General features: G+C 41.4%; 1 protein-coding gene across 1 annotated transcript; it reads right to left on the bottom strand.

The window, feature by feature from the left end:
- Window positions 1-2,011: 2,011 nt before the first annotated feature.
- Wee2 (WEE2 oocyte meiosis inhibiting kinase) lies at window positions 2,012-22,429 on the bottom strand. The gene is made up of 11 exons (XM_027391536.2): window positions 22,085-22,429; window positions 18,988-19,184; window positions 16,871-16,922; window positions 13,837-14,009; window positions 12,054-12,172; window positions 9,082-9,228; window positions 7,982-8,089; window positions 7,247-7,332; window positions 6,246-6,416; window positions 3,795-3,937; window positions 2,012-2,143 (listed from the first exon to the last, which is right to left on the bottom strand). Exons 1-11 carry the CDS (start codon window positions 22,409-22,411, stop codon window positions 2,047-2,049), a joined length of 1,620 nt encoding a protein of 539 aa, XP_027247337.1. The 5' UTR covers window positions 22,412-22,429; the 3' UTR covers window positions 2,012-2,046.
- Between the last annotated feature and the right edge of the window lie 1,017 nt (window positions 22,430-23,446).

Raw genomic sequence — 23,446 nt, forward strand, 5'->3', positions numbered from 1 at the left:
AAAAAATGTATTGTATGTGCAGTTGTACCCCATTGAAAAGCTCCCAGAATGCAAAGAACTGGATATGAATATACAGTGTACAGTGTACCTTAAAACAAGCACAAGCTTGACAAAGGCTCAAGTCTCAGGATGGAATGAAAAAATATGAATGGAAATATGAGTTCAGGAAAATTCAAAACACACCAAAATGTTGAGGAACTTTTAGAAATTAAGTAAACTAAAAAAAAAAAGTTAGAGATATGTAGGGAGACACTGTAGCCCCTCCTCCTAGTAGCCTCAACAGGTGTGCCAGACATGCCCGTGAGGGCGTGGTCAGGAGAGGTCTAAGGTGACTCCGGAATGATTCTTAAGGGACCTCGCACATGTGAATAGCCCCTTCTTTCTGGCCCCTCTCTCTGGCCTGGCTGCCTTGCTGCCCCTGGCACCCTCTGGCTTGCGTTTGGGCTGGGGTTTATCTGAATAAAGACATCTTAGCCTTCTGAACTATGGATCATCTTTGAGCACACGAGGCACGCAATAATCATCAGAGATACAAGAATCTATAATTTGCTGCAATGTCATTTAGAAGTTTTAGTCATGGGTGGCACTACTTTTCCATGAACAGTGTTAGAAACCAGAAGTTGGTACAAATTATGAACAACGACAACAAAAACCTTTGGAAAGTCTAACCAAGTTCTTACTTTTAGATCAAAGCCCCCTAATTACTGTGAAATGATTCTGGTCCTTCATCATGAGCTAATTAAAGTAGCATGCATTTTAAGGCTTTCAGAAAACAACTTTAGAAATGTTTTGCCATCAGTCAGGATATTTTCTTAATTTTAATTTTATTTTTAACAGGTTGCCTTCATTAATATTGCAAAAAAGAGAATATATTTATGGCCAATATCTTATAGTCATTATTGATTCTGTACCTATGCAGTTGGGTTCATGTTGATGTTGACTCAAACACGTGTTACTACCCACCTACATTTTCTCTTAACTGTAAGAAGTTCTAAAAGTTCACATTCTTTGTGAACATGTTACAAAGAAGAATGCTTTACCCAGGTCTGTCTTTGGACAAAATAAAAATCTTTATTCACAAATGTCCTGTTTCTCTAAATGCACACTGAGAGAAAGATTTGGATTAAAATACATTAAAAGCACAGAAAGCAAAGACAAATTCTACTTTAAAAAAATCAAGAGAACCTGGTGATGATGTTAAAAAACTCAAAAGCAACAGGAGTCAGCCACAGAAGACTAGAACACAGGGAACAGCCACAAGAGACTAGGATGTGAGGAACAGTTACCAGTGGGCTAGAACACATGGGAGCAGGTGAGGAACAGTTACCAGTGGGCTAGAACACATGGGAGCAGGTACATCAAACTTCCCTTGGGCCCTCTGCCTCTACTGATTTTGTTTCAGAAGTTAATAAGCAGCTCAGAAATTGTCCACATTGTAGTCTTACTTCTAATTGTTTCACATAAGGATAGCCTTTTATTTAGTAATACAAAATCAGATAAGAGATTGCACCCATGCAGAAACTATATTAGGCAGACTCCCTGCTCAAAGGGGCTGGCAGTCGCAGGAGTAGCTACAACTTGGGAAGCACGGCTGGGATATAGGCAATGGTCTCTTGTGAGCTGGCACTTAAAGCATATTTTATCCCTTTCTGCATACAGAGAAAGTTCCCTGGATCTCAGTAAAGAATAAGTCATGACATCTTCTTCATTCATAGGCCAAAAGAGTGCGTCTGTGTTCCTCTTTCAATTATGAGGCATGTTTTCTAATTACTCATCAGAAGTCCTTCACAAACAGCACTAGAAAAACAACAGCAGGGACGATGTGAGATCATTGTAAGAAACCCTAGAGGTTTTGTGAACTTTCTCTAGATGCTACACCGCATGGCTTTTGAAATCTCTGTGCATTCAAGCTGGTCCATTGCTGCACCCTGGGAGTCTTCTGAAGGCTGTGTGGCAAAAGGCTGGCTGGTGACAAGTGAGTGCTTATAAGGAAAATTGCACACAGGTGAATCCTTAGGACGCTTCACTCATTCCTCCCACCAGGTGTCATGTGTTTGAGTCTTCAAAGGCCTCAGGGGTCCCAGGATCACTATGGTAGGTGTCTCTCTGAGGGATCTGGATTTGCTTAGCTTTCATCAGGTCCCTGCAATCAAAGGGGACAGGCATGGGTAAATTCTTCCCTGGTTAGAGGTAGTATTCATGATCACAGCTCATCTCTTTTTATTTCAGTTTTACAAAATCAGGCCCAAGCTGTATGAAGAATAGACAAATCAGTTCTAATGATTTTTTTTTTTTTTTTTGGTTTTTCGAGACAGGGTTTCTCTGTAGCTTTGGAGGCTGTCCTGGAACTAGCTCTTGTAGACCAGGCTGGCCTTGAACTCACAGAGATCCACCTGTCTCTGCCTCCCAAGTGCTGGGATTAAAGGCATGCGCCACCACTGCCCAGCTGTTCTGATTCTTACTGTCATTAAAAAGGTTGACACATTCATAAGTCACCTTTAAAATTAAAATTCTAAGTGAACAACTTTTAGGCAAAATATAAGAACTGTGAAGGCAACAAACCACAGATTTCATTGAAACACAGTTAATCATTTTTATCTGATATATATATATATATAATATATATATATATATATATAATATATTATACATTCAGTGGTTGTTTTCACTAAACAATGACAGGGTTGAATCATTGCAGAGGAAATCATACTTGCTACAAAGCATGAGCCATTTAAAATCTAGTTCTGTACAGAGCAAGTTTACCACCCCTTGGTCTAGACCAGCAGTCCTCAACCCCATGGGACAAGACCCCTTTGGGAGTCAAATGACTCTTTCACAGGGGTCACCTAAGGCCATCAGAAAACACAGATATTCAATTACTATTCATAAAAGTAACAAAAATCACAGTTATGAAGTAGCAATGAAAATAATTTTATGATTGGTGGTCACCACCACATGAGGAACTTTATTAAAGGGTGGCAAGTATTAAGAAGGTTGAGAACACTGTTCTAGACAGTTTCAAGATGGCATTTTCACCATCTATGATTTCTATGGTCATTTATGTTAAATGATGATAGTCACTTGTACCTCCAGCTTAGCTTCACAGAATATGTACACACACCTTCAAGACATTTGCCTTCTTCTGAACAACAAACATATATGGGTATTTTGTAGTTTACTACCTGAAACAATGAAACTCAAAAAAAGCAAAAATATGAAGTGGTTTGTTGGAAATAACTAATTATCCAACTAAAGGCTGAGAGTCTCTGCAGCTCAAAACCAAAACATGTGTTTAGTAGTGACCATTCAAGTTTTCAAGCTAATCCTTCCAAGATGGACTTTGTAGCTAAACAAAGTTGGAATTCTAATCAAATTTCAAGCAAGGACCATATTTCTCTTTCTTCTTCTTTTTTTAAATAGTGCACCTCTGGTGCAATAATCAACTAAGAATCCCTTAAAATTCATATGCCTTTTACAACCACATCCAAACTAATTCCCATTCATTTGATGAAGGAATAAATTAATGAATGAAGATATCAACCAGAGATCAGATTGTCTTCTTTGCTCAAAAAAAAAAAAAAAGTATCGTCCTTTGCAGTACCTGGAATCCTCTCAAGCTGCAGAGTCCCAAGCCCTAACACATAGAAAGAACACTGCCAGGCTTCCTGTGGGATAGCCTACGTCTGATGTTGTAGAATGTGCATAGACTTGAATCCACCGAGACACACTAGTCCAGTCAGACCTCTGTGAGTTGTTCAAATGGACCCTTTATTGACTGCAACAACCAACTTCACCTTTCCAGAGTGGCTGTCTTGGACTTCTCCAAGTTCAGTTGCTCCTGGAGTTCATCTGTCTTCTCCAGGAAGGGCCGAATAATTCGACTTCTGGCCAGAGCTGCTGCGGAAGGCCTCTTCTGTGGATCAGGGTGGATCATGCTCTGAAGACAGATTCAGGACCACAGGAGGAAACAGAAGTGTCAATAGTGGCAACTTCAGTTCAACATACACTGCTGGGTGTTGTGAAACTGCTTTTCCTCAGTGAAAACTTGGTTCCACCTTGAACAGAAGAATCACCTATGTGTGGGAACATCATTTGTCTGTACTTAGGACTTGGATTTAATTGTCATGTTTGGGAGCTAGCTGGTTTGTTGATTTGTTAGTCTAATGTTGTTAAAAGGACGCCATGGAGAGACCAGGAGAATAGGACACCCCAGGTGTCCTCTGGTAAGATAAGGCCATGTAGGAGGCCTTACCCTCTCCCCATCTTCATGAAGCAGATGGGAGGAGGGGGCAGTGGAGGGAGTGGGGGAACTTGGATTGGAATGTAAAAAATAAATTAATAAAAAAAGGTAAGGCCAGGTAGAAATATATAGATTAGTAGTTATGGGTTAATAATTAAGACAGAGCTAGCCAGTAAGAAGCCATAACCATTGGCCAACAGCTTAATAATTAATAAAAGTCTTTGTGTGTTTATTTGGGGCTGAAGCGGTGGCGGGACCAGGTGGGACAAGAAAATACCAGCAACAGTATAACATTTTTAATTATAAAGGGAAACACTGGTGCTATACTCCAAGTTACAGGAGATACCGAGATCAAAACCCAGTTCACCCAACTCAGTTCCAAGTTGACCCAACTGAGTTCAATTTACTTTCTACCACATTGTACTCCTGACTCTAAAATACTGAGCTCAAGGCAGAGGAGATCTACGATGACTTAAATACTACGACATTACCAAGTGGTTCGTATATCAGCAATCTCTATGTATGTTATGTGTTGCTGGTGTCCCAGGATGACAGATAAACTGAACTTTCCATGGCATTCCATTTGGGCTCCAAGTTCAGAGCAAGCACCACCATTTACTCTATAGATGTTACTACAGTTCTACAGTTCTTTTATCTGAAATCCAGGATAATACTGTTCTCTCTGGGAATGTTGTGAGGGTTAAGTCAATTAACATGAATCATACAGTACACAAAGCACAGGGCTAGCATTTAGGCACCCAATAAATATGAATGGATCTAAGATTCATTTACATATATATGTAAATATTCATATATATATTAATATATATATATATATATATATATATATGAATGATTAGGCTATCAACAGAAGAGCAACCTCTTTCTAGGAGAGAAAAATGAAAATAAGAAGGGAGAATTGGTAACTACAATTGTAGGTTAAAAATGGAATTCTAATGTTCAAGGAAGTAGATTTTTTTTTTTTGAGACAGGGTTTCTCTGTGGATTTGGAGGTTGTCCTGGAACTAGCTCTTTGTAGACCAGATTGATCTTGAACTCACAGAGATCCACCTGCCTCTGCCTCCCAAGTGCTGGGATTAAAGGCGTGTGCCACCACGGCCCAGTGGAAGTAGGTATTTCTAAAGCAATATTAGGGACCCTAACCAACCTTTTTTTTCTAATTCATGATTTGGGGGTGATGACTCTAAACTTGTTGGTAGTATACAGCTGTCGGAGTCTGTTGCTGGTGATGTTTGTTTTTGTTTTTGTAGCTGTCTTTGTTTCGATATAACACCCCCCTTTGTTATCCTTATGCATGCTTTGAAAAAATGGCAAATATTTGAATTGGCGTTATGCCTTTTCCCCAGTAGCTCAAATAAGTGGTATTGTCAATTATCAAAAAGTGGCTAATACTTTTAAAGATACTCACGAAGTGATTCTTTTAGAAAAAATTGCTATCACTGGTCATTGACAAACAGTGCATAAGCTGATTTTGGAGGGAAAGATGCAGTTTAAATTTGGAATTATCAATTATTAACTGAATACAAGAGCCCCTCTGAGCCCGAGTTTCTTCTGTTGCAGAAAGGTGTGGCACCTGCCGCTCTATGGGGTTACTAGGAAGAACAAATAAAAAGCGTCCACACAGCCGGGTGTTGGTGGTGCACGCCTTTAATCCCAGCACTCGGGAGGCAGAGGCAGGTGTATCTCTGTGAGTTCGAGGCCAGCCTGGTCTCCAGAGCGAGTGCCAGGATAGGCTCCAAAGCTACACAGAGAAACCCTGTCTCAAAAAACCAAAAAAAAACAAACAAAAAAAAAGTGTCCACATGAGGGTATTGTAGAGGTTAAGTTTCCAGAAGACATCTCAGTCTGTCCTGTCTTATCTGAACTTCCTCCTTCTGTTCACACGGCCCTAACCAAATTTATATTTACCTAACCGTGGCTCTACCACCACCACACTTGTCATCACTTTTAAAATATAGATGTTTCATCTCACAGGAGGTGTCACCTTGAGTAGACCATAAAAGTCATCAGAGAGCTCCTGGAGAATGTCTGGAAAGTTCCCCTCACGGATATGATGCCATCTGTCACCATTGATGGGTAACGACTCTGCTCCTGCAGCCATTGCCATTGTTAACCCCAAGGCAAATATGTCTGCTTTGGGAAGATGTTGATAATTCTACAAAACAGAAGACAGGAAGACCAGTTAGTCTGCCAAGTAGAGTGAGTGATTGGCAGAGGTCTGATTACCGGTAAGTTCTCAATGCCACGGCATAGTTATATGTACTGTAGCTGCTGGTTTATACCAAGAAGCTAAAGGGAACATAAACAAACCTTAGTGATATTGCTGTGCTCTGAAAGCCCAGGGTAGAATCTCAGCATCATTTTGCTCTGTCAGGTCCACTGAGGCTTAATTAGCTGATCACAAGAAAAGACCTCCCCCCTCCAAGTATTACCCAGAAGGAAGTCTATAGTCTTGCTAGGTTAGACTCATCAGGAACCCTGGAAGATGGGCAACAACTAACGTCATTTTAGTGATCAGAGCTGGTGGGTTATCAAGAGGATAGCAACACAGACAAGACGACCATGAAGAGAGTGGTTCCTTTCTCCTATGCAACCCACTAGGCTAAATACTAGAAACCGAGAGGGACCCTTAGGAGGAGCTATGTAAATATTGATTCATTGTTGATAGGAAATAACATTCCTATGCTTCGGAGGAATTTCGTTACTGTATTTGGAATAGAAATACTCTATTCTGAATGGAAAAGAGACTTTATAAGTTTGAATTACAAATATATACTCTTTATTTGGGGCACTATGAGCCTTCATCCGAGAGTCAAAAAGTTGAATGAATTATAAAATGTATTGCACATCTGTAGTCCCACCTACTTGGGAAGCTAAGGCTGGAAGGCCACAATTTTGCAGCAGCCACTGAACAACATAGCAAGATTCTGTGTCAAAAAAGAAATGGGAAGCAAAGAGTTCCCCTCCCATTTCCTTAATTTATACCTCTTGCAAGATCTCCTTAGCCAGGAAGCGAATATCTCCTTCTTCCACTTTCGGATTGTTGATAGATGTCACATGGCCCAGGTCACCTTTTAACAAAGAAAGAGAGGATGTTTTAAAGAATATGACTTTCTGTTCCAGACCCCTGAACGAGGATGTCAGTTTGGAGGTCTGGTTGATCTATGGGGCCTCTGGTAGTGGATCAGTATTTATCCCTAGTACACAAATGGACTTTGGGAGCCCTCTCCACATAGAGGGATACTCTCTCAGCCTAGACACATGGGGGAGGGCCTAGGCCTGCTCCAAATGCTATGACAGACTTTGAAGATCCCCCATGGAAGGCCTCACCCGCCCTGGGGAGCAGAAAGGGGATGGGATGGGGGACTATTGGGGGGCAGGGGAGGAGGGGAGGGAGAGGAAACTGGGATTGACATGTAAAACAAGCTTGTTTCAGATCTCGATGCAGCCCCTTCGAGCTGTCTTTGCTAGCCATCTGCCATGGTGGGTGGGTGAAAGACCCGAGCTAACATGGGGTTAGCTCGTTAAACAACGATAAAGCCTTATGCCATTTGAAAAAAAAAAAAAAGCTTGTTTCTAATTTAAATTAAAAAATTACTTAAAAAAGAAAATGAATGTATTCAAACATAAAAAATGAATATGACTTTTCTGGAGCTGGAATAAATGTAGCCATCAGCCTGTTTACAGAATAATATGCTGATGGGATAGAAGCAGACTCACCAATTTTATACGTCACACTGGCAGAGAGAAACCAGTCATCCTCACTTTCAGCCTCTTCCGAGCACACAGCAGAGTCACTCTGCATCTTACGACAGATGAAGATGTTACCTGAAAAAGCAGAGCAGACGTAATGATTTCTGAGCCCCCACCCCACAAAGAGCCTTTCATAGCCCCGACCGTCAGCTTCCCTTCTCCGGCGCGGTTGTAGAGTGATGACTAATCTTTGAATTTTAGTTTTCCCTATGTAATCTTTCTGTGAGCTTATGTAACTACCTGTCTCCCAGCTCTGCCTCACTGCATAGCTCTGGGTAGTCCGGAACTCATTATGTAGAACAGGTTGATCTTGGACACACAGAGATCAGCCTCCATCTGCCTCCCGAGTGCACATGCCCAGCTCTGTGAAAGCTCTTACATCTCATCAGAACAGCCAGTGATGGACAACACCACTTTAAGTTGAACTGACCTCATATAGTCCCCATCCTCTGAAGAGCACGGTCACATGCGGTCACATGCTGTCTCAAAATAAGTAAAACCCACAAAATAATAACTTCTCCTTAGGTATCACACTGAAAAGTGATAAACACATTCATTCTGTCACTCTGATCAGGGCCGACTTAGAGAAAATACAGTACTACTTAAAAACACCATCAGAATGCAGCTGACACACTCTCAGTTTTCTTTTTTTGTTTCTTTCTTTCTTTTTTTTCCCGAGACAGGGTTTCTCTGTGTAGCTTTGGAGCCTATCCTGGCACTCCTCTGGAGACCAGGCTGGCCTCGAACTCACAGAGATCCGCCTGCCTCTGCCTTCCGAGTGCTGGGATTAAAGGCTTGCGCCACCAATGCCCAGCCACTCTCAGTTTTCTATGTGGTAAATTAAATATCTAGTTTTACAGTTTTCTCTACACGAGAGTGTCTTTTCCCCTTGTGTCCCCTGATGCAAGGAGAAAATGATTAAATATACTTGACTGACTTTGTTATGGGAAATGAATGGACGGAAGTAATTCTTCTAGACAATATCTTTGAGATTGAAGGTACACAGGTGCACATTTCCTTGGTGGTATATAAAAGGCAAAATATGAAAGGCAGAAAAAAATACTAACTGGGTTTGATGTCCATATGTACCATGCCAAAGTTGTGGATGTACTTAAGTCCCAAGGAAATCTGTAGGAGGATGTCTTTGAGTGTAGGCTCGGGGAAGTGATTACCAGATACCGAGTTTTCAGATATAGCAGCTTGCAAGCTCCCACCTGGGCAGGGATTGTAGAGAACAACCGGACAGATGGAGAAAGCAGATGTGAGTCTCAGAGGTGGCAAAGGCATAGAAAACACCATGACAGTCTTGAACAACTCTCAGTTCTATGGCCGTGCAGAGCGTACAGTATCAGCCCCCTGATGGAGCCATAGATGTTCGGGTTTCAGGACTTTGAAAAAAGAAAACAAGATTCTAGTTTCTCAAAATGTGACCAGATATATATTATGTTGCCCCTGCATCAGGTATGTGACAATTAACATTTTAAGAGTTTTACCTGGACAGACTTCGAAGATTCCCCCATGGAAGGCCTCACCCTCCCTGGGGAGCAGAGAGGGGATGGGATAGGGGGTTAGTGGGGGGCAGGGGAGGAGGGGAGGGAGAGGGAACTGGGATTGATAGGTAAAACAAGCTTGTTTCTAATTTAAATTTTAAAAAAATCTGGAAAAAAAGAGTTTTACCTAATTATTAACCACAGGACAATCAAGCCAACTTGATTCACATACACAAATATTGTCACTACAGAGAGATAAATAGTCTAACCCAAAATCAGTTGAAATTCTGGGGGCTGTTGAATCTATTGGAAACATTTTAGTCCTCTAGGCTCATCCAGGGGTGACTTTTGAGGCATCTTGACAAGGGTTAAGGAGAAGTAGAGGACATCTGATTGGTTCAGGTTTAAGAGGGACAACAGGGAAAACTGTGTGACAGTGGGTCTCCAATAAGTCATCTAATATATATTGGTGAGAGACTGAATCACTTATGACATCATCTAAATTAAAACCACAACTGTGCATGTCCCAGTCTGGCAGGTCAGGAGATGAGCAACAGGAAGGCATGGGATGAGAAGAAAGGAAAAACAGGGGTGGAGCCAGGAAGGAGGAGGACCAGGGTCCTGGAAAGGTTCCACCTGCAAGGATTGCAATTGCAAAATCAGTCCAATGTGACTGAATGAGCACTCTGTGAAGGCAATGGGTCAGTATGATGAAACCCTGCAACCTGCAACCTCCCACTTTCAACCGGAAAGCCACTGACTGGTGTGTAAAGTCCTTTTATCTTGATGACATTATTTCCTTCCACAAGGATCACCCGATCACCCATACCGGGTCTCCCACCGCCTGTCAGGTCACACCCACTCTCCGTTCTTTGCCTTTAGCCTGACTGATGTTCCAGCAGCTGGATGCCTTCCCACTGGTGTACTGGACTCCAGCAATTCTCCCGGGAGGTCTGATTCAAGTCTTGCCTCCCTTATGAAACCTGGAGCTGCTCTATTTTTATTACATATCAGATATTAACTCTCTGCTAGTGTTTTGCATGTGCTGCTGTATATTCTCAAATCACTGCTGTAATAAGTATTATACCATCCATTTATGCACTCATTTTGAATGGCATTCCAGCAATTAATTATACAGGCAGTGAGCATCACAGTTGGGTTGTAAACCCAGGTCTTTCTCTGATTGCTTCTCTGTCCACGGCTGTACCAGAGAGCTTTGCACAAGACTGTCCATTATGTAGCTCTTTTAACAGGACGAGTGGAGCAAAGCATCTTGAAGGACTCACCCATCCATCTCAATCTCGAGTATTGCTCTACCTAGATTTTAATAGAGTGACCCTTTGACTTAGGGAAAGCATTTCAATGCTGGAATGAATTAAAAGATTATTTTAATAGGAGCAGCCTCCCCATCTTGGTTTTGAGATTTATTTTTGGAACATTTTCATCATATTAACATTTTTACTCTGTTAATCTTTCTTATTTCATACTCTGTGCTAATAGCAAAAAAAATCATAGAAATCAAACCAGTTATCCTACTAAAAAGTGGGGAGAGGAGAAAAAAAAAAACCAGGAAGCTTCAGGTTTTAATAGGAGGGAGTTGGGAAGAAAGGGTGATTGAGAGAAGTCTTAGTCCTAAGCATAAAGAAAGGGCCGCACCTCCTCAAAGACATAGAACAAAAGAATAGAAATAGGGAATTCAAAAGAGGAAATAGAAGGCCTGCAAAGACTATAGGTTAAGGGGGAAAAAACAACTTTTCTGTAAGAAAACAATTAGAAAAATGCCAAGTTGTTGTTTTGCAAGATATGTGTGTCATTCCTTGGCCTTTCACACTATCTATTTATTTCCCTAATAGAGAAGCTTTGTCACCAGTCACTGTACTCCAAGGCCAGGCCAGACAACTACACCTGGGACCTTCAGGTGTATATTAAAAGTACTGGAAGGCAGACATAGAGATCAGTGAGGCTGTGGGGGGAGGATTTTCAAACTTTCTGTGCTTGAGACTATGTATTGCTACCCTTAAAATTAGAGTAGATTTTACTCAACATGTGAAAAATACATTTGAAAGCCCCGAGTTGGGTCACACCACCCACCCCATTTGCTTTCGTATATTGTGGTGAGAACAATGAAGCTCAAGGGTTTGGAGCAGCAAAAGACACGAAAGACCCATAAACTCAGAAATATACGGGGAAAAAAATAGGTGAAAAAGTTAAAGCCTTTACCAAAACAATTATAACTAGGAACCTTTATTCTCATGTCCCCTCAAATGTTCCCAGGTACCTGGCAGATGGTCAGAGAATTATTTAAATTAGTATCTTTTCCTTTCAGTATAAGATAAACTGTGAAGGGACTCATGGCATTATTATATCAGCTATACTTTGCCCCCCCCACACACACACAGACCTCTTCAACTCTATTCTCATCTCTGCTTTGGAGCACAGGCATCTGCAGTGTGACTCCAGAATGTAAAGGCTCAAACCGTGATGGGGCGTATTTATCTGCAAAGATTGAAGAAGCTCATCCCCGTCTCTGTATTAGGCTACACACTTACCGTTACAGTACTCATTCTGAATGACCACATGATCGTCTTCTGCCCAGGAAGAATAGTAGCGTACCACATGGGGGTGATGGCCAAGCACTGCATGAGCAAAAACTTCATGCAAATCCACACTCCCAAGGGACAGAAAAGCATTTAGAAAAATTAATTGAGATATTACAGATTAAAGGTATTTTTTTATCCCCCACCAAAGTTTTTTAAAGGGAAAACATGGGGTGGGCATTAAAATTAACATATTTTTCTAGGGCCTACCGCATGCTTAGCATTTTATCTATTCAGTCTTTATAGATTCTTGGTAAGATACATTGGAAAACATGATGACTGATCCAAGGTAAAACTGGTAACAGTAGACCTAAGAGCAGAACTTTAGTCAGCCTGGTGCCAAGGTCTGAGCTTTATTCGTTGAACATGATTGGATACGGCACAAACATAGGTACCACTTGTTGTGCTTTACTGTCTCAACAGCAGATATGCATTGGGTCTTAATCTCATTGTATCGTAGGCATAACAAGAAAGCCATCACACCCTTGATTGTAGACAATCGGATGGGTTTCCCTTCTCCATGAAGGCTAGATAGCCATTAGAGTCATTATCAAACTCACCCAATCTGATGGTTTACATGTGAAAGCCTTAGGAGAGATCTGCATTGTGCAAAAGAGAAGTGAATTCTGTCCCTGATTTGACATCAGTGTAAAAACAAAAACCTATAATGTCTGGCTCAGCATGGCCAGTATGGATGAAAGAAGCTCACAAAAGCAATCTAAAAAAATTTTTTTTTTCCTTATGGTCATCAGAAAAAAAAAAGAGCAGTTAATTCTGGGAGTTAAATATAAGCATTGCTAATAGTTTTTCTTTGCGTTCAGCACCAAACTTCACTACTGACTTAAGTATTAGTATGTGTGCTGGTCAGTTTAGTCAACTTGATACAAATTGGAGCCACCTAGGAAGAGGGAATATCACTTGAGGAATTGTATAAATTGGATAGGCCTATAGCTATGTTTGTGAGAGATTGTTTTGCTTGACATTTGGTTGGTACCTCTGTGGGAGGCACCAACTTTAGAGCAGTACAAGAAACCAGGCTGCTCAGCAAGCCAGTAAGCAGTGTGCCGCCACAGTTGCTATATGTGCCCTGTTTGAGTTCTTGCCCTGACTTCTTTCCATGATGGATTGTGACCCAGAAGCATGAAATCAAATAAACCTTTTCCTCCTCTACAAGCTGCTTTTAGTCATGGTGTTTGTCACAGCCACAAAAGGTAAACTAGAAGTGTATAAAGTAGAGATAAACTACTGATAGTATTTCCTATCTGACAGTATTTCAGATGAACATACATAGGCACCAAGAGACCATTCCAAAAATCAATTCGTTAGAATGATGGTAAGACCAGTAGACAGAAAAGACAAGAAATTAAAACAACAATGGCATGCATGGGTTAGCGCATGCTTTTAACCCCAGTGGAGGCAGGCAAATCTCTGAGTTCAAGGCCAGCCTTGTCTAACTAGTGGGTTCCAGGCTAGTCAAAGTTACGTGGTGAGATCCTATAATTACAAACATCAACATGGTGTGAAGATATCATGCTCTATTTTAGGAAATGCCATTGGTGTTCTGGACAATTTAATGAAGCAATGAACATAAAATGACATCCAATGGTGGGGATGAATTGAAAATCAAGCAAATGGGTGTTTTCATTGATATGGGTGCTCTTTTAAAAACTATTTTGAGAATCAATAGAGTTACCAATCCAAGTTTGTTCATCCAGTGCGTTTCAAAGGTACTCACTCATTTGATAGTCCTGAGAATGGTTTTGTAGAATGCTTTACTGCATAAATGCATCCATCCAGCCTCTTAATGCACTTGTAGACTACACCAAATTCCCCAACCCCAATTTTTTCTACCTCCAGGAACTCTTTTTCATAGCGGGAAGCCATATTAGTTTCTCGAAGAACACTTCTCTAAAATATTTAAAAGAGAGAGAGGGAATAAGTCTTCCTACATGCAGTGAGCAAGAAAACAAAGATATGTTACATTTCCTAAATTGCTTTTTTAAAATGTGAGGCAAATGCAATATATTCTCTTTGTATTGGTAATCATGGTAGCAAAATGTTTTGGGAATGGCTGGCCACACCTGTGTCCTTTGTAACTTTACTGACTTGTAACAAGTCAGTACTGCCCCTGGTCACATTGTTTGAAATGTTCTTTCCTCCATCTGGTTAGACTATTCTGATGGGAGACCCACAGCTTCCATAGCCAGAACTACTGTACTCAGCTAAAGGACTGGCAGGAAACAGGTGCAGCATGTTCAGAGCAAGCACAGACAATACCAAAACCTCCTTTTGACTCTCTACCTTTCTTGTTTGAATTTATTGTCACAGAAGTCTTAGTCTGGGAAACAAAACTGTTGAATGGATAAGTCTGTCACATATATTCAGCATTACTTCCTAGTGGTCAGCTGGTAATATCACTCATTTTCCAGCTAGTAAATCAACCCAGGGAAATCACTGAACTCATCAGTTTTCTGTCTGTAACATGAAGGTCATAGCAATGACTCCTCGGGGTACATTAATATTATATGATACTATATAGCTAATGTTTTATCACACATGTCATTGCACATGTCTATGTATGTTTACATAACATTGTACATAATATATGTGTTGATACAACATATATATATCAACATATCACAGTTATCATACTATAATGTCAAAACATGGAAGTTTCACAGTCTAGTACTATGATCAAAATCTAAAATCTCTACAACTACACGAGTCTAACTTTAAGATTATTTCTCTCCCCAATGTCAACTTTTTTAATGTCCCAATTAGCAAGAATGTTTCTCATCTTAACTTTAGCAAATTAAAAAAAAAAACTTGACTGCTACTTGATCATTTTTGCATCCAATTCCAATCAGTCCTTATTGGCAAGACCTGCAATTTCCTTTGCCCTTAGGCAATCCTAAACTCCGACTCTTCCATGTCTGGATTTGCCTCTGTCATCAGCACTCTTTCCAACTCCTCTAGCAATAGCAATTTGATTCCCCAGAATTAAAAGTCTAGTTGCTTCCCAAGAGAAAAAGTTAAACACTGACAACAGACCCAAATCTTTCCAACCAACTGTAACTGAGTACTTTGACCCCCATAACTACCAAACAGTCCAGCTCAGTGTCCACACCACCACTAGCCACTCAACTGCCCAACCCACCCTCTTACACAGGACCCATCCCCTGCTTTCAGAGAATTATAAATTACTTCCTTTTTTTTGCCTAGAATTATCTGTCTACATGTCTGTTCTATCATTTTGTTTTCTAAAAGGATTTTTTTTACTACCATTGCAGACCTTAAATGTATGCATACATTCATGCAGCACACATAGGTTCACACAGATCTGGGTAACTTTTTGTTTTATGTTTATGTGTGCATCATTTTGATATTTCAGATGTGTTAGTTTCTCCTGGCCTAGTGACTTTTGTATAAATATGTATTTCCCCTTTTAATGAATATATTTGGCATTCTATCAGAAGCCAGTTAAAGATTTATAAAATCAATGAGGAATAAAATTCAAAGGAAAAGGCAGTGCAGGTATGACTGTGTGTGAAAATTGAAAGCCTGTGCCCACAGCCTTCTCTGTGTCAGTTTCAATAGCCAAGTGCTGACATTAAAAAATACTACCCCCATTGGGGTATGTCCCAAACCTGTGATCCCAGCACTCAGAAGGCAGAGGCAGAAGGATTATAAATTCCAAGCCAGCCTGAGCTATGAGAAACCCACACCAAGAAAGAGAGAGAGACTGGGAAAGAATGGGGGGAAATATTAACTTACTTATGCAGACAAGATTTGCTCAGGAAAAGTATAGTAATTAGAAGTGAGAACAATTGTGTGGTTTCTGTTGTTCAAAGGCACTGAAATAACATCTGTCACGGCAACATCCAATTCCTGATTAACACGTGTGTAACTGTCATATACATTTTTGACTTTTGTATATTGAATACATAAAAGGTATGTCTCCAGGTGGTGCAAACGCTTTAAGAAAAATTTAATATCACTTCTTCTATTATTCGTCATTCAGTGCCTTCTACAGTTCTCAGCAACTACAATTTAGATGTGAGAAATACTTCAGAGGCAAATATTTGTAATATTCATTTGATGAGTTAGATTACCATATGGGGAATATCACAAAATGAACAGATAAGGATACATTTAATAGCTAAAATTTTACATAGAAATTTCTGGTTCAATACCCCTTTCTCCATTTCAATTTTTGATTTGGGGAATAATTTTCTCATTCCTTCCCTACCCCAGTATAGACGTTTCCCATGATTAAAAGCAGAGCTAGAAACTTTTAAGAATTATCTAATAACTTAGCAATGTACACATCAGCTATCACTGGTTGCTAAATAACAACTGATTATCTAGATATAAATTATGCTGCAACATAAACTGCTAAAGCCATAAAATATGTGTATGTGACAGAGAGTGACAAAGAGGGGAAGGGAAAGAGAGGGGAAGGGAAAGAGAGGGGAAGGGTGGACAGGATGAAGGGAGATGAAAGAAAGAACAGGAGAAAGGGAGAGAAAGAAGGTAGAAGGAGAGAAAGGGTAGGGTAGAGAAGAGTAGGTTGGGGGGGATTCAGGGGTCAAGGGAAAGGGGGCGTGAGGGAAACTGGTGAGGAGAGAGGAAAGGGTTTCGAGAAGAATGAAAGGAGAAAGTGGGAGAGAGAGGAAGGAAGAGAAAACAAAAGATAGGAAGCAGAAAGACGGAGAAACAGACAGAATGATTAGGATGTTGTGAAGGCTGGACCAAAAGACCATGCTCACCTTCACAGGCAGCCACTGTTCTGATGTGCTTTCCCCTTCTCCAGTTTCCTCGCTAAAAGGAAAAGGTTAGAGCAGGAGTGATTAAAGATTAGGTATCATTGACAGACTCACTGAGGCTGGGATTGGATAAGCTCTGTGTAAGTAAATAAATTTCTTTCCCTCTTCACTCTATATTTGGGAGTAGAGCTAACCAGGAAATTTAATACAAGAGCCTAGGACAGGGTACTAACTGCACTGGGAGAGCCCGGGAATAGCACCAGCTGTGTGAGCATCTCCAGAAGGAAAAGTCTTTCTCAGAAGAGAACTCATAAGCTAAGATTCTAAGAAGGAATGGGAACTGATTGGGGAAAGGAGTGACCATTTCAGGTAATTAGACTACCACGTGCTGGGACAGCGGTTCTCAATCTTCCTAAAGCTTCGACCCTTTAACTAAGTTTCTCATGTTGTGGTGACTCCAGCCAGAAAATTATTTTTGTTGCTACTTCATAACTTGTAATTTTGCTACTGTTATGAATCATAATGTAAATATCTGATATGCAGGATTTCTGATATGTGACCCCTGTGAAAGGGTTGTTCAACCCAAAGGATTAAGATCCATGGGTTGAGAACCCCTGTGCTAAGGCCTGGAAACAAGGAAGAGTGCTGAACGAAAGGAAAGCACTGTTTTCCCCAAAGGAACCAACCAAACAGACATCAAAGCACTCTGTGTTCCACAGTTAGCAATTGCAAGAACTTGGTTTTTAAACCAAGTTTAACTCCAAGGCATTCTTCCTTCACAACCACACTATGCTGTCCTTTCAACACTGACACACACACACACACACACACACACACACACACACACACACACACTGCACAAGAGCCCAGTGCACAGTCCACAGATAGACATTGAGTATAGCAGAAAAATAATTCTCCCTAAGGGGTCTTCAATTACTTTACACTAAGAAGTCATTTGCGAACATTCTCTGCATGAGCCTTTGTCTGGGTCTATAGGAAAGATTCCAATGGGCACACCAGACAGCTTCTTTTAAAGAAAAACGGGAGAAACTGCAAGCAAATGACACTATGTTCATGACATCAGCTGATGATCATGTGTGACTTAGACTTAATACTACACCCTGAAACTTAAAGGGACAGCACTGTTCATCTGGAATAAGGCTAGTCTTTTGTGAGCATTAAGAGACATCACTACAGTGTCACCACTTCTGTAAACATTATCTCTTTTCCCAGCTGGCTTCACTGACTGGGGAAGGGAGTCTTAGGAGGTCTGCAAAGCTCTGACAGCTGTTCATTTATATTGCTGGGTATTACAAATACAAATGACTTCCCCATTTCAGAACTGTTCCCTTTGTATAAAACAACAACAACAAAACTGGCAAAGCCGTATCCCCGAGTTAGCAAACCAGGCTGCAAGGGCAGTGCGATGGCACTTGCTAGGAAGCCTGATGACCAGCGCTCAAGCCCAGGATCCATGTGGTAGGAGGATAGGACTGGTTCCCTGAGTTGTCCTCTGACCTCCAGCATGTGCACACACCTCCCCCACACACACACACAGGAAGACAATGTAAGAGGGATAGAGAGGAAGAGAGGGAAATGTAACAAAAAACGATGCCCTCAAGTAATGCACATAATTCTTAATTAGGTGACTTCTACCATTCTATGGCATTTTGAGGAATGGGATACTTTGACTTTTCATTTATTAGCACCTTTGGAAACAACAATATCTTTTTCCATCACCTACAGAGAAGTTCAAACCATTGCTCTGTAGCTCTCATCACCAGGTATCACAGGCCAAATTCAAAGCAGCAATATACAGTTTGAAATGTGAATGCCTCCCCAGTCGCTAGCTTCATTGTAACCAAAGGAAGTCCATCAAATTCAGTCCGTAGCAATTCAGCTGTCTAGTGCTTGCTCTCCTAGACTCTTTTATCAAAAGGCTCCCTGCAGTACACATCAGAATGGAAAGATCCCTGGGTTCCTGTGACCGACACTGACATGCAGGGATGAGGGACATTTACACACTACTTCAGTTTCATTCAAGTAGAGTTCTTATTCCTAACCTTATTCTGGTACCGGCCCAAAGGAGTTCTCAGAAATCAAGAGAAATGTGCACTTACGTAGAGCCTCTGGTTTTTCTCTTGCCGCTTGATTGAAGGAATAGTTTTCTATAGGACTCTGGAGTGAATGGGTTGATATTAACCAGAGACAAGGATGTCTTCTCATCCATGAAAGGGGTAGGTGTGAGCCCCAAATGTTTAGAGCTTCGGGAAGAAAGCTTCCCTACGGAAGACACCTCTGGCTGCTTCATTGAATTCTGAGTGAGGATGACAAAAGTCTAATCAGAAGGGGACTTTAAAAAGTAATGGGTTACACTCTGGCCCTGGACACATGGGGAAGGGCCCAGGCCCAGCACAGGAGGATTTGGTGGACTTTGCAGAGCCCTTGTTGAGGGCCCTCCCCTGCCTGGGGAGTGATAGGTGGATGTAGTGGGGGGTAAGTTGAGGGGTGGGGGAGGAGGGATGGGGGTGAGGATAGGGAGAGGGAGAGGGAGAAGGGACTTATATGTGAAACAAGCTTGTTCCCTAACTTGAACTAATAAAAATAAATAAATAAATAAATAAATAAATAAAAAAGTAAAAGTTTCATGCCAACCAGCTAGTCAATATTTCAGCCAAAGAATGTTATTGTGTGGTTCAGTGGGAACTAGGTACATTGTACCTGGTGATCTTATTTTAAGTATATGAAATTCTAGTCTCATCTCTCGAATCAACGCAGAAGTCAGTGTTTTTGCTAAACTCTACCCCTTCCTCTAGGCAGGACTCCTAATTTTGATAACAATCCTAAGTCCCACCTTCAGCTTTCAAAGATGAGGATACTGCATTTAGGTGGAAAATAAAAAGAGCCTATGAAATTTTCAGATAAAAACATGATGAAATTCATACCATGGTAGATGACACTAGAATTTCCAGCATGGAAATATGAAGACCAATAAGATTTGCCATCTCCTCTTGTGATATAGGGAAAGATATTAATATCCATTATGAAAGAAAGCTTTGCCTAGAAGTAGAGCAGAACGAAAAGTAGATAGAGAGGATTGTGCACTCCACAGAGTATAGATGGATGTCTAGTGAAGACTCTATATGGTTGATTAAGGGAGATGTGTGGGGTAGCTACTTGACTTCTGAAGAAGGTGAGAAGGCAATCCTCTGTCAAGATAACACTGCAGTATTTGGAAGTTGCTAACTCAAAGGACAACTAAGCCTCTGAATCTTGAATCTGTGATGTTGCCATAGAATCACCATCAGCTGGAGTTTAAGGTAATTAGCTGCAGCAACCTTACTACTGCCTAAAGACATTTTCCTATTCAGTGGTTCCACTAAGAACCTCTGATGGAGAAGGGAGTCAGTGTTGCATGATTCCTGTGTGCACATCTGAGGAAAAGCAGAAATATGCCTACCCTCCTTTCCTGTGATTCCTGTGTGCACATCTGAGGAAAAGCAGAAATATGCCTACCCTCCTTTCCTGTGCTGCAGCAGAGGTGTCTTCAGCAAGGCATCGGTAGTTGGTGCCCTCCACAGAAGGTTCACCTCTCTTTTGCGTACCCATCTCACCTCATTCCCTGCCCCTCCCCTCAAGACACTCCTCTGCCACTGAATAACAGATGGCTTTCCCTCCACTCTGTTACTCAATGGATGTCTTGTCCTTTGCTTGAGGATCTCCTTCCCGTCTTTACTTGGCTAACTCTAGTTCATTGTCCACTTCTTTCCTCAGACAGTACTTCCTTTAGAAAACTGCTCCCACTGATTGGAACCTTAATTCCCAATTTCTGCTCCTCGTACTCTGCCATTCTTCACATTATCTGAATGTTTACTACCGCTTGGGATGCTTATTAATGGGGGGGGGACTTGTTAAAGTAAATGGTGTCTTCTAGCAGAGGGTCTGCTAACAGACCCTGGTAATGTAATGACTGAAAGACATATGTGTGCTCATCCCACTGTCTTGCCTGCATAGTCTCACGGAAAGCCCTTTCTCCATCGTCTTTTGAAGCAACACCAACTGTCATTGCTATTCACTTTCTCCCTCCACCTTTCTTCCTTTCTAATCATCCCACTGTGAGAATTCACAGAATTCCCAAAACACCACTCTCCCTATCTCCTGATGAATTAATTGTAAGCTGATTGCAAAGAGAGATTGTGTCCTGTGTTCATTACCCACAGTGGGTTCTCAAGAAGAAGAAAACAGATAATCAGTTGGTCGGTACTGGAACACAAAACACCTTCTGATGGACACAAGAACCTATTTGATTGTCTACAGTTCAGCAAGAAGCCTAGTCTTTCCTGTGAGACACACTCTGGCCCTCAGCAGGCACTATGGCGACCCGCTGCTGACAGCAACTGTGCTGCAAGCAGGATCACACATATTATAATGATCTTAAGTACCTCCAGCTGAGCTGGCAGGGAGCAGAGTTAATATTCAGCCTAGGGAATCACACACCATGTCATCAGAATCTACTAGATGTAACCATCCCCGAGCCCCAGCTTTAATAAATGAGCAATATAGTGTAGTGTAAATCAAAGACTACGTGGACAATAAATAACCATTTCCACTCTTAAACAAGTTCTGCCAATACTGTGCAATACTGCACTAGGCACAAAATAGACAGGACTCTGTGCTGGGAAGAGCAACAGCAGCAGATACGAGTATGTGCAGATGGACACGAACATTCCTGTAGTAGAAAATATTGGTAAACAATTACCCAGAAATACAGCCAGCTGGCATAATGGGAAGGGGAACATTCCTGTATTAATTAAAAAATGAACTATCCAATCTTGTCCCTGACAGGGGCTGAGGTAAGACAGCTCATCTCTTGAAAACTGCTTTTCTTGGTCCATGGGATGGCTGTGGACCTCCACACCACAGTTCTTCCAGTTCCAATATTCCTTAACTAAGGTCTTTTCAACTAAGATGTTTGTGTAGCCAATACCAAATAGTTACTGGTTGAGGGAAACAAGCAGTTAGACATTTCACTTTGTTTCTGGGTAACTTTAAACTCGAGTCGGTTTCCAATAAGGAACAAGTAACTGAAGATATATATTGCCTGTAAGGTCAGATCATTACATATATGTAAATGACCAAACCCTCCTCTCCCATCAGTTAACCCATAGGAAAACAGATTTCGGGGAGCTGGTCCCTTCCTCACCATGGTTTACTCACTTTGGGAGTGGAGAGGTTGTCATTCACTGGCATCCTGTCCTTGCTGTGTGGTTTTGGTGTCTCCGGACATTTTGGAAGGGATGAAACTGGAATCCAAAGAGAAGGCCCTGGACTTTCCTTTTCCCTGTTCTGAGAAGGATAAAGTTCATCTCTGGGGGGAGACTTGGGACCTTCCGGCTCCTCATCCCTATCCCTCTCAGACTTTTGGCTCTGGGCCTCTGCAGCGCCTCCGCCTGCTGTCTTCTGGGCTCCCTTCTCAGTGTCTTCTTCACAAAAGGAGAAGTTTAATTCCTTATTCAGCCTCTGGTCAGCCCTTCCGTCAGCCATCTCAGTCAGTGAAGGACCTTACAGTGCAGGTGAGGAGGTCTCTGAGAAGGGAACACTGGGATTATACGGAGGAGGAAAAAACAAAAAAAAACAACAAGTTCCACGCCTTTAGCCCACCCTTCCCTCTACCCACCAACAGCTGAGAGACATGCTTTGAACCTTCTCCATTAAGTACCACACTTCCAAGGCTTCAGAGTATCCTTATTTCCACTCTGATTAAAGAAATCTCCAGTAACTCTCCAAGCAATTATGTTCAATCCCTGTAAGAACTCTTCCTGATATCCTACAGAGTCTCCCAGTGGCCAATTGCTGAGAAATACTAATAAGATGGTGGGCTTTTTTTAATTTACTGAAAATATCCATTAAACGAATGGGGAACAAGTTCATTATCAGAAGGAAACTGTTTTCTACTCTTTCACATCTGCCATTCGTAAGGGCCAATTACTACGGCCTTCATGCCACACCCATCTCACTGCTAACAGCAGCAGGCCTTTAGGATTTAGCATCACTTACGTATCCTGACCACCCTTGCACAACCTTTAGCTTGTCTTACCTGATGTTCATGTATCCTTAGTGGGGTCACCCTTATACCTTTGCCAGACACACCTTTCCTAACTCAAATATCATCCCGCCCCACCGACTATGAGCCATTAAAGCTATCAGGAAACTGAACAGATTTTTGAGCTAACATGGTTTAGAGAGAACAGCGATGCCTGGAAGGGGATGGTAATGATTTTAAGACACAATTACTTTGAGCCAAGATTGGCCATATTTTTTAGAATGCCTTTTAAAGATATTTTCAATTATTTAATTTCTTTCTCAGAACCCTCTTCCTTGGGGGAAAAATAATCCCACAATCTTTTTTCAGGGCAATTACCCCCAAAGGAAATGAAAACAGCATCTCAGAGAGATTTCTACATCCCCATGTTCACTGCAGCCCTAGCCACAACAGCTAGGATGTGGAAACAACCCATGGCATCCGTGAACTGGATGGATTTTCTAAACTGGCTCTCACATCTGAGGAATACTATTTGG

The sequence above is a fragment of the Cricetulus griseus genome (assembly GCF_003668045.3).
Source record: "Cricetulus griseus strain 17A/GY chromosome 1 unlocalized genomic scaffold, alternate assembly CriGri-PICRH-1.0 chr1_0, whole genome shotgun sequence".
NCBI lineage: Eukaryota > Metazoa > Chordata > Mammalia > Rodentia > Cricetidae > Cricetulus > Cricetulus griseus.

Coding starts and splice junctions, on each gene's coding strand:
- Wee2 (XM_027391536.2), bottom strand. CDS start 22,411: ATGGCTGACGGAAGGGCTGACCAGAGGCTGAATAAGGAATTAAACTTC. Junction 6,417..7,246: donor CTAAGGAGATCTTGCAAGAG/GTATAAATTAAG, acceptor TCTGTTTTGTAG/AATTATCAACATCTTCCCAA. Junction 2,144..3,794: donor AAGACAGCCACTCTGGAAAG/GTGAAGTTGGTT, acceptor CTTTGATTGCAG/GGACCTGATGAAAGCTAAGC.